The sequence below is a fragment of the Trachypithecus francoisi genome, unplaced genomic scaffold, assembly GCF_009764315.1.
Source record: "Trachypithecus francoisi isolate TF-2019V2 unplaced genomic scaffold, Tfra_2.0 Lachesis_group9, whole genome shotgun sequence".
In the NCBI taxonomy this organism is placed as follows: Eukaryota; Metazoa; Chordata; class Mammalia; order Primates; family Cercopithecidae; genus Trachypithecus; species Trachypithecus francoisi.
In genome coordinates this window covers 9483388-9498626 of record NW_022681474.1, presented here as the reverse complement: position 1 = coordinate 9498626, position 15239 = coordinate 9483388, and the positions used below count along the sequence as shown (strand labels likewise).

Below are 15239 nucleotides of genomic sequence, written 5' to 3'. Positions count from 1 at the left end.
TTCCATTGTAACAAATGCACCACTCTGATGTGGGATGGATGCTGACAGTGGGGAAGGCCGTGTATATGGGGGACCGTGTGTGTATGCAGTGGGCACATATAAAATCTTGATACTTTCTGCATAATTTTACTGCGAACCTAAAACTGCTCTAAAATATAAAGTTAAAAAAAAGAAAAAAAAAAAGCCTTGGGAGCCAGACGTTTGGCTCCCAAGGAGGGTGGATTGCTTGAGTCCAGGAGTTTGAGATCAGCCTGGACAACATGGCAAAAGCCCATCTCTACAAAAAATACAAAAATTAGCTGGGTGTGGTGGCATGCACCTGTAGTCCCAGCTACTCAGGAGGCTGAGGGAGGAGGATCGCTTGAGCCAGGGAGGTTGAGGCTGCAGGGAACCGTGATTGTGCCACTGCATTCCAGCCTGGGCAACAGGGCGAGACCTTGTCTCAAAAATAATAGTAATAATAAATAAGTAAATAAATAATGCCTTGGGACTTAGCTAGATAAAATACTCAGCTTCTTGAAGCCAGTGAATTCTGTTTCCCGGTTACTTTACTGCCCCGCCCCACCCCCAGGTTGGACCCCAGCAGCGGTGGGGTGCAGGGGCGGGAGCTGACTTGGGCTCCCACTCCAATGCAGCCATGCTCCATAACACCTCTACTTCTTGAATGCAGAAGCCTGGCTCCTACAGCTGCCGCCAAGAGAAGAATTACAAGATCGATCCTGCAGATGTCTCTAGACCACCACATTGTGACCCCGCTGACCTCGCTGGTGATTGAGAACGAGGCTGGGGATGAGCGCATGCTGGCGGACGCCCCGCCCCAGGATCCCTCCTGCTGCTCAGGTCAGGGCTGCACCTGTGGGGACAAGTGGCCAGGCAGCTCTCTTGCCCCGGGGGGGAAGTCCTAGTGCCTCTGCTCTCTCCCACTCCAGCCCACCTCTTGCACCCAGCCCTGGGCCCTCCTGTGCCCAGCTCTTCCTGCCAGCTGGGAGGAGGATGGATTATTGCTGTGGTAATTGACCCTTTTGCTCCCATGTTTCCCAAAGGAACTTTTGAAAACCCACATACCCCTTCCTACATTTTTGACATCAATATTTGAATTTTTTTATCTTAGCCTGGGCAACATAGCGAGACCCCATCTCTAAAGAAAAAAAATTTTAACTAGCTGGGTGTGATGGTGGGCACCTGTAATCTCACCTGTTTGGGAAGCTGAGGCAGGAGGATCTCTCGAGCCCAGGAGGACCACTGCACTCCAGCCTGGGTACCATCACATCTCACTGCAGCTTCCAACTCCTGGGCAACAAATATAATTTCTATATGCAACTAACATAATTACAGTATTTTATAAATATTGACCTTTTAAAATAAAACTGTTACATCACTGTTTTCTTTTCTGTTTTTTCCTTTTTTTTCTTTTTTTTGTTTTGTTTTGTTTTTTTTTTTGAGACAGAGTCTTGCTCTGTTGCCCCGGCTGGAGCACAATGGCACAATCTCGGCTCACTGCAACCTCAGCCTCCCAGGTTCAAGCAATTCTCTGACTTCAGCCTCCCAAGTAGCTGGGATTACAAGCATGTGCCACCACGCCCGGCTAATTTTTTGTATTTTTAGTAGAGACAGGTTTTCACCATGTTTGCCAGGCTGGTCTCAAACTCCTGACCTCAGGCAATCCACCTGCCTTGGCCTCCCAAAGTGCTGGGGTTATAGGCGTGAGCCACCATGCCCGACCACATCACTGTTTTCAATACATCTAATGAAACAGAATACCTAATTGGTTACTATCATTCATTTTTTGAAACTTCATAAGCAAATCCTATATTACAATTATTAGAAACTGGCCAGACATGGTGGCTCATGCCTATAATCCCAGCACTTTGGGAGGCTGGCGTGGGTTAATTGCTTGAGCCTATGAATATGAGACCAGCCTGGTCAACATGGCAAAACCCCATCTTTAGAAAAAAATACTAAAATTATCCAGGCATGGTGGCACGTGCCCATAGTCCCAAATACTCAGGAGGCTGAGGTGGGAGGATTGCTTGAGCCTGGGAGGTGAAGGTTGCAGTGAGCCAATTATGCCACTGCACTCTAGCCTGAGTGACAGAATAAGACCTTGTCTCGGAAAAAAAAAATTATTGGAAGTTTTACATTATTCTTTTTTCTAGTTGAACTTGTATTTCCACTCCACTTGCCCAGCAGAACTATATCCTATTGTAATATATTTTTACGCTTCTTTTAGTAATCACCTCACTTATCTATAAGAAAAAAAGTTATAAATTTTAATTTTAATTAAAAACTTAATTTAAAAATCATAACCATAAGATTCTGAGTATTCGAAATTCTCTTCTGAACTGGGTCTCATTAATATTACTACTAGTAGCCAAGTGAGCAAAATAATAGAAATAAATTATAAATTTGATTACACATAAGTAAAATTGGAGTGGAAATAATCTATAATCTCTTACTGGGAAAAATGTGACTGGGTGTTTTTCGTGTATCCATGGATACGTATTATTTATGAATGGATTGAAAGAGACAGGATTCAGCATCAATTCTACTTCTAAGAAAACTTGTATGGGCAGAAGTCGCGATAAATATTGGTTGGTACAGATGAGTAGACAGAAATGGCAAGTGTCTGGTTATATTCAGTTACTCGCTTATCTGAACTCTTTGAAATTTATATGCCAAAACATGCATACGGACCTAGTGTCCAAAAAATCTTGTATAATTTATCAGCTGACAACATGAGCCCTTCCTCAATTTTGTTGAAAGCAAAGAATTGGAAGCCCTGTGGCTTGGACAAGCATTCGCTCCCCATCATTGGAATCACATTTTTCGCCCTACATCAATATTCCAATGGATGTTTTGGTTCCTGGAGGACTTTTTCGGGAGGGGAGTGGAGAAGAGCAGGCCTTCTGCTTGTAAACTGGGAGAAAAGGGTTTCTTTAGGAAAGAGTCTATGCCTAGACTGAGACTCTAGAAATTGCCTTTCAAACAGTCCATGATCTCTGAGTCCTGCAGAAAGTCTCCAGGTACCCCCGAGGGTGCCCGCACCCAGGGCTAGGAGACCTCAGCTTTATACATCTTTTTCTCTTCTCTTTCTTGGGGACTGGTCCTACTGAAACATATATACATATATGATACACACACACGTATATATAAAATATACATTATAGATAATATATAATTATCAATATCTTATATGTAATATATAATATATAATTATATATTATATATAAAATAATATAATAATAAATATATTAAATATATAAAATAATAAATATAATATATAAAATATGTATTATAGCTATAGATATATATGATTATATTACATATAATTATACTACCTATATGATATATAATATATTAGATTCAGGGGCTAAATGCGCAAGTTACTTGGATATATTGCATGTTACTGAGGCTTGGGGTACAAATGATCATGTCACCCAGGTAGCGACCATGGTACTCAGTAATTTTTCAACCCTCCCCCCCGACCTCCCCCTTTCCCTCCCTCTCCCCCCTAGAAGTTCCCAGTGTCTATTATTTCCATCTTTACTCCGTGTAGTACACAGTATTGACTTTTCAATGTAGTTCCCAAGGTAAGTGAGAACATGCGGTATTTGGATTTCTGTGAAATATATTCTTAAGAATGCTTTGCACACAATGGAAGGATTTTGTGCATTTTTAATTTCGTTCAAGCATGACACCAAGTTTACTGCACTGGTCTATCGTTCAGGGAACTCTGACTTGTAATGTCCCCGTGACAACAGCCTGTAGACTCACAGCTAAATAGATCCAGGGACAAAGGAATCCTAGATTAGTTTCTAGGCATGACTTTCTCACAGACAGCTAGCCTGGCTATCGGAAAGCAAAAAGTGCCTTTTGCTGTCATGCGAAATCTCTCTCACCTCTCTGGGAAACTAACCTGCTCGGCTTGTTTGTGAGTGAATAGAGATGGAGCCAGGAAGGTGCCACAGTAACCTGGGCCTTCTCCCAGACTTAGCTCCCCAGCCTGCACTGGAGTCACCGGGCCCTTCCCCAGCCCTATAAAGTGGTTCCTCCCACAGCCACCCTTGCTCAGGCTCCAGACTCCAGAGAGAACCGTATCACTGGCCCCCTCCCTCAGCAACATGCCAGAGGGAGCCCGACAAGAGAGAACTCTGGAATAAAAATAGAGGAGAAAAACCTAAGCTGACAACATCTGGGGGTGCATAAAACAGATTCTTGACATGGTGAGCAATTTCCGTGGAAACGTAAACCTAGAAACTAACAGATGCAGGTTTTTCTACTCAGGGGCCCTGTATTACGGCAGCAAAGTGGCTCCAGATTCCATCCCGTCTTGGGTCAATCCTTCACCAACGCCCGTGATCTCCATGCTGGCACAAGGAGCTCAGGTGCTGGAGTCCACGCCACCCCCACATGTGATGAGAGGTAAAGCTTCTACACTGCTTGCATGTCCCAGAACTCAGCCGACCATAATCCCGGGAAGCATTGTGTGAATGAGGCCGGGTGCAGTGGCTCGTGCCTGTAATCCCAGCGCTTTGGGAGGCCAAGGCAGGCAGATCACCTGTTTTTCTATAGAAATACACCTTATTTTGTTTTTAATCATGTATTTACGGAATCCTAGTTTTGTTCAGTCTTTAAAAAAATCTTTCTGCAAACAGTTTCAGTGGGAGGTTTGGGTAGTAGCTGTGGTCATCTAAAAGCCAGGAAAATGTATTTCTTTGTGAGTTTTGGTGGCTGTGGTTCCTTGTGTAATCGCAGATTTCTTTGCCTTCCATTGTCAATTTCTTTGCCTTTCCATTGACAACCTCTTTGGCATCTTCTCCCACAGCCTGTGAGAGGGGAGCTGTCCCGCGGAAATGGGAGAGACAGTGTCATCTCTCCTGTTCCCAGCTCCTTGCACTGCAGCCTTCACCCACAGAGATCACAGCTGCTGGCAATTAGCTAGTTCACCTAGAAAACCTGTGTGCAGCTTGTCTTGCGTTACTTTTCTTTTTATTAGAAAAAAAGTAAATTTCAACACTCAGAGACAGAGCACATCCCTCTCCCTGAAGGAAGGTGCAAAGTCCCAGCTTGACTTGAGAGTTTGAAATTTAGAAGGGTGGTTCCTGCTGGTCCTAGAACCGTGCAGCTTTCTTGACTGCCTGGAATATAGACCTTTCCATCAAGAAAGCCTCAAGGCTGGTTCTCAAGGTTGTATGCCTAGCACATACCAAATATCATGTTGTAGCAGAGAAAACTTAGCAAATACTTTGAATGGACATTTACTGTTATTTCAGGCAAGGCACATGGCTCACACCTGTAATCCCAGTACTTTTGGAGGCTCAGGTGGGAGAGGATTGCTTGAGGCCAGGAGTTTGAGAAACCAGAAAAAAAAAAACCCTTTTCAAAAAATTAGCCAGGCATAGTGGTGCACCTGTAGTCACAGCTACTCAAGAGGTTGAGGTGGGAGGATTGCCTGAGCCCAGAAGTTCAACGTTGCAGTGAGCTATTATTTCACCACTACATTCCAGCCTGGGTGACAGAGGGAGACCCTGTCTCAAAAAATAAAATAGAGACCTGGCATGGTGGCTCATGCCTGTAATCCCAGCACTTTGGGAGGCTGAGGAGAGCAGATCACTTGAGGTCAGGAGTTCAAATCCAGCCTGGCCAACCCTGTCTGTAATAAAAATACAAGAATTTGCTGGGTGTGGTGGCAGGTGCCTGTAATCCCAGCTACTCGGGAGGCTGAGGCAGGAGAATTGCTTGCACCTGGGAGGTGGAGGGGGTAGTGAGCTGAGATCGTGCCACTGCACTCCAGCCTGGGTGACAGAGCAAGACTCTGTCTCAAAATAAAATATGGTAAGATAAAATAGGATGATAAATAGTAACTTCATCTCACCCTAGGGCTTATCTCTAAAATGATTTCTAGGCCACAAGTAACTTGCTCCCTCACCCTCCATTGCTGGTAGTGCTTTGTACAACACTCCCCTCTCCTACCCCAGCTCTGTGGGGGTGGGAGGCCCAGGAGGGACCATGCAGAAGTCTCAGTTAACAGTAGCAAACGTCCGCTGCCACGCACGAGTGGGGAATCCATGCGGAAGTTGACTACGCTGGAAGAGCAGTTGCTTTTACTGTGCCTTTCCAACCAGCACTTTCTGAGAGCCAGACACTACCGTGATGCCCAGGGAGTGAGCTGCTTAAACTGTGGCTTTGCAAAATAAAGCTTTTGGAGAAAATTGTTGAGACCAAGTTAATTTACCTTTAAATATTCTTCCCAGTTAAGGCTGTAGTGCTTCTTCCAAGTTTCTCATCTCTGTTGTAGGATGCAGTACAAAGGATGAGGACTTCAAAGGCAGAGAGTCCTGGAGATGCATCTGCCCCATGACCTTGGTCATACACTGAAACCCCTCTAGGGCTCAAGCAGCCACCGCTAAAACGGGGATGATAACACCCTCCCTGCAGGGTGGATACAAGTTTCTCTTTCCTAGTACAAGCTCAGTTATCACGGACCAGTATTCTGCCCATAAACCTCAGGTGCTAGGAATCTGTAACATCAGTCACGGAGGAGGTCCTCGATCTACTTTCAGCCTGATCAAAATTTCAGGCTGGACTGACCCATTTAACCCTGATGCTTCATTTCTGTTGTCTTGAATTCTGTCAACTCAGGGGCAGCACTGATTCACTATTGCTTATCAGAAGGTCTGATTGGTGGGATTTGAGTTAATTAAATGGCGAAACCAATCGTTGTCTTTAATAAAAGCAATTTTCTTCAAACAGAATATTTCAAACTACCATATTTGTGTAGAGGAAGAAAGAGGATATCATAATATAATGATTGTGTAAGGGTTTCTTTTAGTTTTTATTTTTGAGATGGAGTTTCGCTCTTGTTGCCCAGGCTAGAGTGCAATGGCTCAATCTCGGCTCGCTGCAACCTCCGCCTCCTGGGTTCAAGCAATTCTCCTGCCTCAGCTGCTGAGTAGCTGGGATTACAGTCACCTGCCACTACACCTGGCCAATTTTTTTTTTTTTAAATAGAGATGGGGGGTTCTCCATGTTGGTCAGGTTGGTCTCGAACTCCCGACCTCAGGTGATCCGTTCACCTTGGCATCTCAAAGTGCTGGGATTACAGGAGTGAGCCACCAGGCCTGGTCAAGAGTATTTTTAAAAGAGCCTTTGCTGTGTGTGTTTTTTATTTTATTTTATTATTTATTTATTTATTTTTGAGATGGAGTCTTGCACTGTCACCCAGCTTGGAGTGCAGTGGCGCCATCGTGGCTCACTGCAACCTCTGCCTCCCAGGTTCAAGCAATTCTCCTGCCTCAGCCTCCCGAGTAGCTGGGATTGCAGGTGCCCACCACCATACCTGGCTAATTTTTTGTATTTTTAGTAGAGACGGGGTTTCACTATGCTGGCCAGGCTGGTCTTGAACGCCTGACCTCGTGATCCACCCACCTCGGCCTCCCAAAGTGCTGGGATTACAGGTGTGAGCCACCGCACCTGGCCTGTTCTGTGTTTTTACAATGCCCTGTAGTGTCCGGCTCCAACAAAAATCAACTAACCACGTATTTGTGGACTGCAGAGCACGAACCTGGAGGTGTGAACTGAACATTTCTGGCCTGAGTGACAGGTTTAGCCACTGCACGAGCTTCCCGTAACTCCTCTGCCAGCTTTTATTCATACTGCCACCAACAACTTTCCTAAAATGAGGGTCAAGTCACTTCACATTTATGATGAAGTGCTGCATGACAGAGGGACAATGGAGTATGAACCACTGGGTCCCCGAGGCCTGGAGGAGTACCGAGCATAAAGGAGAAGCACAATAAATATTTGTTCTGATTACATTAAAGATGTTCAGGAATGATATAGTGTTCAAAATCATCTTCCTTTGAATGATTTTGTTTACGTTTTCTTTGCATGTTTTCCAGTTGAAAATGACCCACATTTCATCATTTATCTACCCAGAAGCCAAAAGAACATTTGTTTCAATATTGACTCGGAACCTGGAAAAATCCTCAACCTGGTTTCTGACCCAGAATCAGGTAAAATAAAAATAAATCATATTTGCTTTAGACAATGAGGTCACTGTCATGCTTTCCTGTCACTGCCTTGGATTTCTTTCTTTCTCACCTTAATAGAAGTGCTATATATTTCAGTGATATTAGTGAGAAATTCAATTATAAATATATTCTTAACTATTTTGAACCATCATAGCTCAAAATATATACCCTCTCTCTGAGTATGAACTAGCAGATCTTGTTGTGATATAATTAATTTAAATATGAGCCAGGCGTGGTGGCTCACACCTGCAATCTCAGCACTTTGGGAGGCTGAGGCGGGCGGTTCACCTGAGATCAGGAGTTCAAGACCAGCCTGGCCAACATGACAAAACTCCCCAACTACTAAAAATACAAAAAAAAATTAGCCGGGCATGGTGGCACACACCTGTAATCCCAGCTACTCAGGAGACTGAGGCAGGAGAATTGCTTGAACCCGGGAGGTGGAGGTTGCAGTGAGCCGAGATCGTGCCACTGCACTCCAGCCTTAGCGACAGAGCGAGACTCCATCACATACGTGCAAAAATTCATTTAAACACTTTATGATAGTAAATTATTTAAATTACATTTTATACACTGACAACTAAATTTTATAACTGATATAAAATTATTAAATTAAATTTTATTAAATTTTGTAACTGTTATATTGAAATATATGTTATACAATGAGGAGCACAAAGAAGAAAATGTTGGGTAAATCCTGAAGCAAAATTACAACTTTCCTATATTGCCAAGTTTTATAAATTTGAACTATAGTACCCACACATGCAAAATAAAGGGCGCACAAGAGAAAAACTCATTTTTTTCTTTCCTGTAGGAATTGTAATCAATGGTCAGCTTGTTGGTGCCAAGAAGCCCAACAATGGAAAACTAAGCACCTATTTTGGAAAACTGGGATTTTATTTCCAAAGTGAAGACGTAAAAACAGAAATCAGCACTGAGACCATCACCCTGAGTGGTGGTTCTAGCACATTTGCCTTGTCCTGGTCCGACACGGCTCAAGTCATGAATCAGAGGCAAGTACGATTCCATCTGAACTCAGGCCTGTCCGTGACACATGACTGCATAACTAAATCCAGGCATCAGTGACATCAACATTAAAAAAAAAAAAATCATCGTTTTAAATATAAGGAAGTTGAGGTTCAGAACAATTGTTCTCACTCCCTCCTCTGTTCCTGGCAGTGGGCACTGTGTTTTTGGTCACCATTGGGTCCCAGGACCTAGTCTAGTGCCTGGCGTCAGTAAGCACTCACTGTGTATGTGCTGGTCAGTGAATGAACCCACCAGCTGAAATCTATACCCTGCTCTATCGCAGAGTGCGCTCCAAATGCCATGATTGTGTCCTCTGCATAGAAGCTTCCCAATGAGTATCCGTTAATCGATCGTTTATCTATAAACTGTTGCAAGCGCTTAGATAACTAGCGGAATTGTCTGGGAGGAGTGAAGAGTTCATATTAGGGGTGAGAAGAATGACTTTCTAAAAAGGTCTGTTCTGGAATGGTTTAATGCCACTTGGACTTTCACACCAGGGTGCAGATCTCAGTGAAGAAAGAAAAAGTGGTAACTATCACCTTGGACAAAGAAATGTCCTTTTCTGTTTTACTTCATCGTGTTTGGAAGAAGCATCCCATCAATGTTGACTTTCTGGGAATCTACATCCCCCCTACAAACAAGTTTTCACCTCGTGCCCACGGACTAATAGGTAAAGTGTCTACTGACCATCTGATGAGGGTGGGGCCACTCTAATTCTTTAGCAGCTTTGGCTGACAGTGGTTACAAGTTGAGGACATGGCAGGTGTGGACTCCAGAGCACAGAGGACCAACATAGCAGTGTGGGGTCACTCGGGAATGTGACAGCCAGGACCTTTTGCCGTTCTAGACAAGGCTGTCCAGGGCCAGGATTTCAGCATCACAAACTGGGCAAGTTAAGAGAAGGGACAGATACATTACAAGTTTTATGTGAAAGATTTTTTTCTAACTGAAGCAAGGTGAACCCATTTAGGAGGTCTGTGATAACAAGCAGAACACCCTGGACAACTGTCCCTAGTATTTTAGGAAAGGCTCAAATACAAAGCCTGTGACATCACAAGCAAATCTTGTTCCTGTGATCTGAGCTATGCTCTCAGGTGCTCACCTCACTTTCCTGCCATCAGGGTGCTCAATTTACTTACAATCCACTAGACCAACCTCATGTATAAAATGACCATGAGCTCCAGGCACGGTGGCTCATGTAATCCCAGCACTTTAGGAGGCCTGGGCAGGTGGATTGTTTGAGGAAGACCAGCCTGGGCACCCCATCGCTACCAAAAAAGTAGGAAATAAAAATAATTAGCAGGATGTGGTGGATCCTGCCTGGAGTCCCAGCTACTCAGGAAGCTGGGGTGGGATTGCCCGAGTCCAGGAATTAGAGGCTGCAGTGAGCTGTGACTGTGCCACTGTGCTCCAGCCTGGGTGATAAAAGGAGACTCCATCTCTTAAATTTATTTTTTTATTTATGTATTTATTTATGAGATGGAGTTTCGCTTTTGTTGCCCAGGCTGAAGTGCAATGGCACAATCTCAGCTCATCGCAACATCTGCCTCCACGGTTCACGTGATTCTCTTCCCTCAGCCTCCCGAGTAGCTGGGATTATAGACATGCACCACCATGCCCGGCTAATTTTGTATTTTTAGTAGAGATGGGGTTTCTCCATGTTGGTCAGGCTGGTCTGGAACTCCCAACTTCAGGTGATCTGCCCGGCTTGGCCTCCAGAGTGCTAGGATTACAGGTGTGAGCCACCACACCCGGCCCCATCTCTTCAATTAAAAAAAAAAAAAAAGGGCTGGGAGTGGTGGTTCATGTCTGTAATCCCAGCACTTTGGAAGGCCAAGGCAGGCAGATCACCAGGTCAGCAGATCAAGACCATCCTGGCTAACACAGTGAAACCCCGTCTCTACTAAAAATACAAAAAAAAAAAAATTAGCCGGGTGTGGTGGCGGGCACCTGTAGTCCCAGCTACTCCGGAGGCTGAGGCAGGAGAATGGCATAAACCCGGGAGGCGGAGCTTGCAGTGAGCTGAGATCGTGCCACTGCACTCCAGCCTGGGCGACAGAGGGAGATCCTTCCTCAAATTAAAAAAAATTAAAATGAGGCCGGGCACGGTGGCTCAAGCCTGTAATCCCAGCACTTTGGGAGGCCGAGACGGGCGGCTCACGAGGTCAGGAGATTGAGACCATCCTGGCTAACACGGTGAAACCCCGTCTCTACTAAAAAATACAAAAAACTAGCCGGGCGTGGTGGCGGGCGCCTGTAGTCTCAGCTACTTGGGAGGCTGAGGCAGGAGAATGGCGTAAACCCCGGAGGCGGAGCTTGCAGTGAGCTGAGATCCGGCCACTGCACTCCAGCCTGGGCGACAGAGCGAGACTCCGTCTCAAAAAAATAAAAAATAAAATAAAATAAAATAAAATAAATAAATAAATAAAAAATGAAAAAAGATCGTGAGCAGCACAAACGTGCTCCCAGGAAGGACCCTCCCTCCCATCACCACTCCTTTTTCCTCTCAGCTTGTCTTTCCACCCTAGAAATCCCAGAGGGAGGACCAAAATGTAGCATGGAGCCAATAACAAGCCTGTCTTTTTATTTGACTATGATTACATGTAAATCAGTGTCTGATTCTGTTTTGCCAGGCCAGTTCATGCAGGAACCAAAGATACACATCTTCAATGAGAGACCAGGAAAGGACCCTGAGAAACCAGAGGCCAGCATGGAAGTGAAGGGGCAGAAGCTCATTGTCACCAGGTAGGCCTCGGGTGTAAGGACAGTGACAAAAAGGGCTCGTGTTAGAATTAGACCCCACACAGCAAAATAAAGGAGCAAGAAGAAGTGTTGTAAGCACTACCTACATCACACTAAGCAATTCATCAGGAATAGGCACACACAGCATTCGCATAAGAGCACTTCTGATATCCCACCTTAAATGCAGATAATGACTGGGTATCTAGGGTCATGCGATGCCAAGATTAACTAACCTGTTGTTCTCATCTTCACACTTTAGAAGCCCTCATGAGAGCTTTACAAGTTGGATAACTGGACACGTGGATCAAAGGAGAGAATCATAAAAACACCTATTACCATAGTGCTGCAGAACGACTATAGATTTTTACATCAGGCTAGAGCTTTCCTTTTCCACATGGATCTCTGACTGCTTTTTTCTGTAGCTTTTCTTATACAAACCACCCCCATATGCTTCATCTAAAGTGAGAACTTAGAAGCTTGTAACGCATTCTGAGTGTAAAAATCTTACAAATCTTGATATTTTTTCCCAGTCCTTTACAGTTGTCTCACCCATGCCAAATTTGGTACCGTTTTAAAGCTGTTTACACCTTTTTAGAGTTTTTATAAAGCAGTCAACTTCGCTTTGTTAGAAAGGATTCTTCATGCAAACAAATGTCATTGGCTTTGACATAATTAAACCATAACAGTGATAACCATAATATTGTATTTGGAAGTATTGCCATGGAAGTAGATTTGTGAACTGAAACAATGGATTCTTGGTGAATACACCATTCAATTAGTATCAGTTTATGGAAGGAACAAGGTACTGACAGGAATCAGTGAGCGTGTGTCACAGAAGCAATTGTGAGCACAAATTAATAATGCTAATATTAAGTTATCTGAAGTTGGTAAAAGGGCATTTACTGCCAGGCATGGTGGCTCATGCCTGTAACCCCAATGCTTTGAGAAGCCAATGTGGAAGGATCACTTGAGACTAGGAGTTCAAGACCGGCCTGGGCAACATAGTAAGACTCCATCTATACAAAAATAAAAATAATTAGCCAAGTGTAGTAGATTCTGCCTATAGCTCCAGCTACTCAGGAGGCTGAGGTGGGAGGATCCATTGAGCCCAGGAGTTCAAGGCTGAAGTGTGTTATGATTGTACCGCTGCACTCCAGCCTGGGTAACAGAGTGAGACCTGTCTCATAAATAAATACATAATATATAAATAGGCTGGGTGCAGTGGCTCACGCCATCCCGGCACTTTGGGAGGCCGAGGCGGGTGGTTCACCTGAGGTCAGGAGTTCAAGACCATCTTGCCAACATGTTGAAACCCCCCCATCTCTACAAAAAATACAAAAATTAGCTGGGTGTGGTGGCCTGTAATCCCAGCTACTCGGGAGGCTGAGGTAGGAGAATTGCTTGAACCTGGGAGGTGGAGGTTGCAGTGGGCGGAGATAGCACCACTGTACTTCAGCCTGACTCCATCTCTCTCTCTCTCTCTCTCTATATATATATATACACACACACAGATAGATATTTATATATGTATATATCTAGATCTATATATGCATTTACTTTATATATATAGAGAGAGAGATGGAGTCAGGCTAGAGTGCAGTGGTGCACTCTATATTTATATATTTATATTTATGTATATTTATGTATCGATATTTATAAATATTTATCTATATATAGATATATATACATAAATATATATACATATATAAATAAATACATATATATACACACACATGCATTTATTATAATGACAAAAAGTAAATGCTGGGCCTCCATTTCATCCACTGCAAGCACCTCATGGTTCATAACTGAAACTGAGCTGTCCCCTGAACTGGGCGCGGCAATACACTTTTAAGGCTCATTCATGCAATGTGCCAGATCCTTTACAAATTGTTGGTTATTTTGCCCTTCAAGTGGAGGACGTGAATCTGCTCAGAAACAGCAGGTATCACCCTTAAACACACAGAAAGTGCAGTTAAGAGGCGCCTCCAATGCGTTCTTTTTTTTTTTTGATGACAGAGTCTTGCTCTGTCGCCCAGGCTGGAGTGCAGTGGTGCGATCTTGGCTCACTGCAACTCCCGCCTCCTGGGTTCAAGCGATTCTCGTGCCTCAGTCTTTCGAGTAATTGGGACTACAGGCATACGCCCAGCTAGTTTTTTTAAAAGTTATTTTTCGTAGAGACAGGGTTTCTCCATATTGGCCAGGCTCGTCTTGAACTCCTGGTCTCAAATGATCCGCCCGCCTTGGCCTCCCAAAGCGCTGGGATGACAGGCATGAGCCACCGTGCCTGGCCGCCGACTCATTCTTTAAGTGACCGGGGAGGTCAGCCTCAACACTGTGGAGTCTTGTTCCTGCCTTCTTTCCATTGGCTACTGTTTCCCTTGCTGGAAAAGCCCATATGGGTTAACTCTAAGGGTTCTTTGAGTTCTCTAAGGACACTCCGCTGATTCTCTGTCCTTCCAACACCAAGCCCCAGACTTGGGTGTTTCACATGACTTGGGGAGCAGCGATAGGTGGGGGCGGGGGTGGGGGGTGGCAGATGTGGTGACGGAACACGATGAACAGCAAGGAAAATACGGGATCTTGTGTCTAGAGGTGCCCGGCCAGCCATCCCTCGGCCTCCCGCTAACCACAGGCCTTGCTTCCTTGCAGGGGCTTACAGAAAGACTACAGAAGGGATCTAGTGTTTGGAACGGATGTTACCTGCTGGTTTGTGCACAACAGTGGAAAAGGATTCATTGACGGGCATTACAAGGATTACTTCGTGCCTCAGCTCTACAGCTTTCTCAAACGGCCTTAAGGGTTTGTAGTTTGGGAAATTATATATATTAATACACATCTTTCCCCTGTCACTTTTGCAGATATTCTTTGGTTTGAATAATTAAAATGAACCAGATATCAGGGTGGTTAATTAAAAGGAACCAGATATCAGGGTGTTTTATAAAGCCTGTAAATACACCTGAAGAAAATAAACATCTTACAAATGAGCTTTTAGGATTCTGTTGCATTTTTAGACGCCAAAGTGTGTGAATCAAGGTGGTGCTGAGACAAGCCAGCATCTGGACAGAGCCTTAAATGTGGTGTTTACTGTGATCATTTATTAATCTTTTCTTTTTCCTTTGAGACAGGGTCTCGCTCTGTTGCCCACGTTAGAGTGCAGTGGCGTGATCATAGCTCACTGCAGCCTCAGCCTGGGCACAAGCACTCCTCCCACTTCAACCTCCCTAGTAGCTGGGACTACAGGTGCATGTCACCATGCCTGGCTCATTTTTATTTTTTCGCAGAGACGAGGTCTCACTATGGTCCCCAGGCTGGTCTCAAACTCCTGGGCTCAAGTGATTCTCCCGTCTCAACCTTGGGATTACAGGTATGAGCCACCACACCCAGCTGATCATTTCATTGTTGTTGAGTCTCAGGTCCTTAACCTTGCAGACT

General features: G+C 44.5%; 1 protein-coding gene across 1 annotated transcript in view; it reads left to right on the top strand.

Annotated features, from left to right (window-relative positions):
* The window catches only part of ITIH2 (inter-alpha-trypsin inhibitor heavy chain 2), a 46185-nt gene extending 31394 nt beyond the window's left edge, over positions 1-14791 (top strand). The window contains exons 15-21 of the mRNA XM_033208971.1: positions 671-840; positions 4285-4422; positions 7902-8015; positions 8848-9046; positions 9560-9732; positions 11696-11807; positions 14457-14791. Coding sequence (XP_033064862.1) covers positions 671-840; positions 4285-4422; positions 7902-8015; positions 8848-9046; positions 9560-9732; positions 11696-11807; positions 14457-14604 — 1054 coding nt within the window. The 3' untranslated portion in view covers positions 14605-14791. The remainder of the gene's footprint in view (positions 1-670; positions 841-4284; positions 4423-7901; positions 8016-8847; positions 9047-9559; positions 9733-11695; positions 11808-14456) is intronic.
* Positions 14792-15239: the final 448 nt, after the last annotated feature.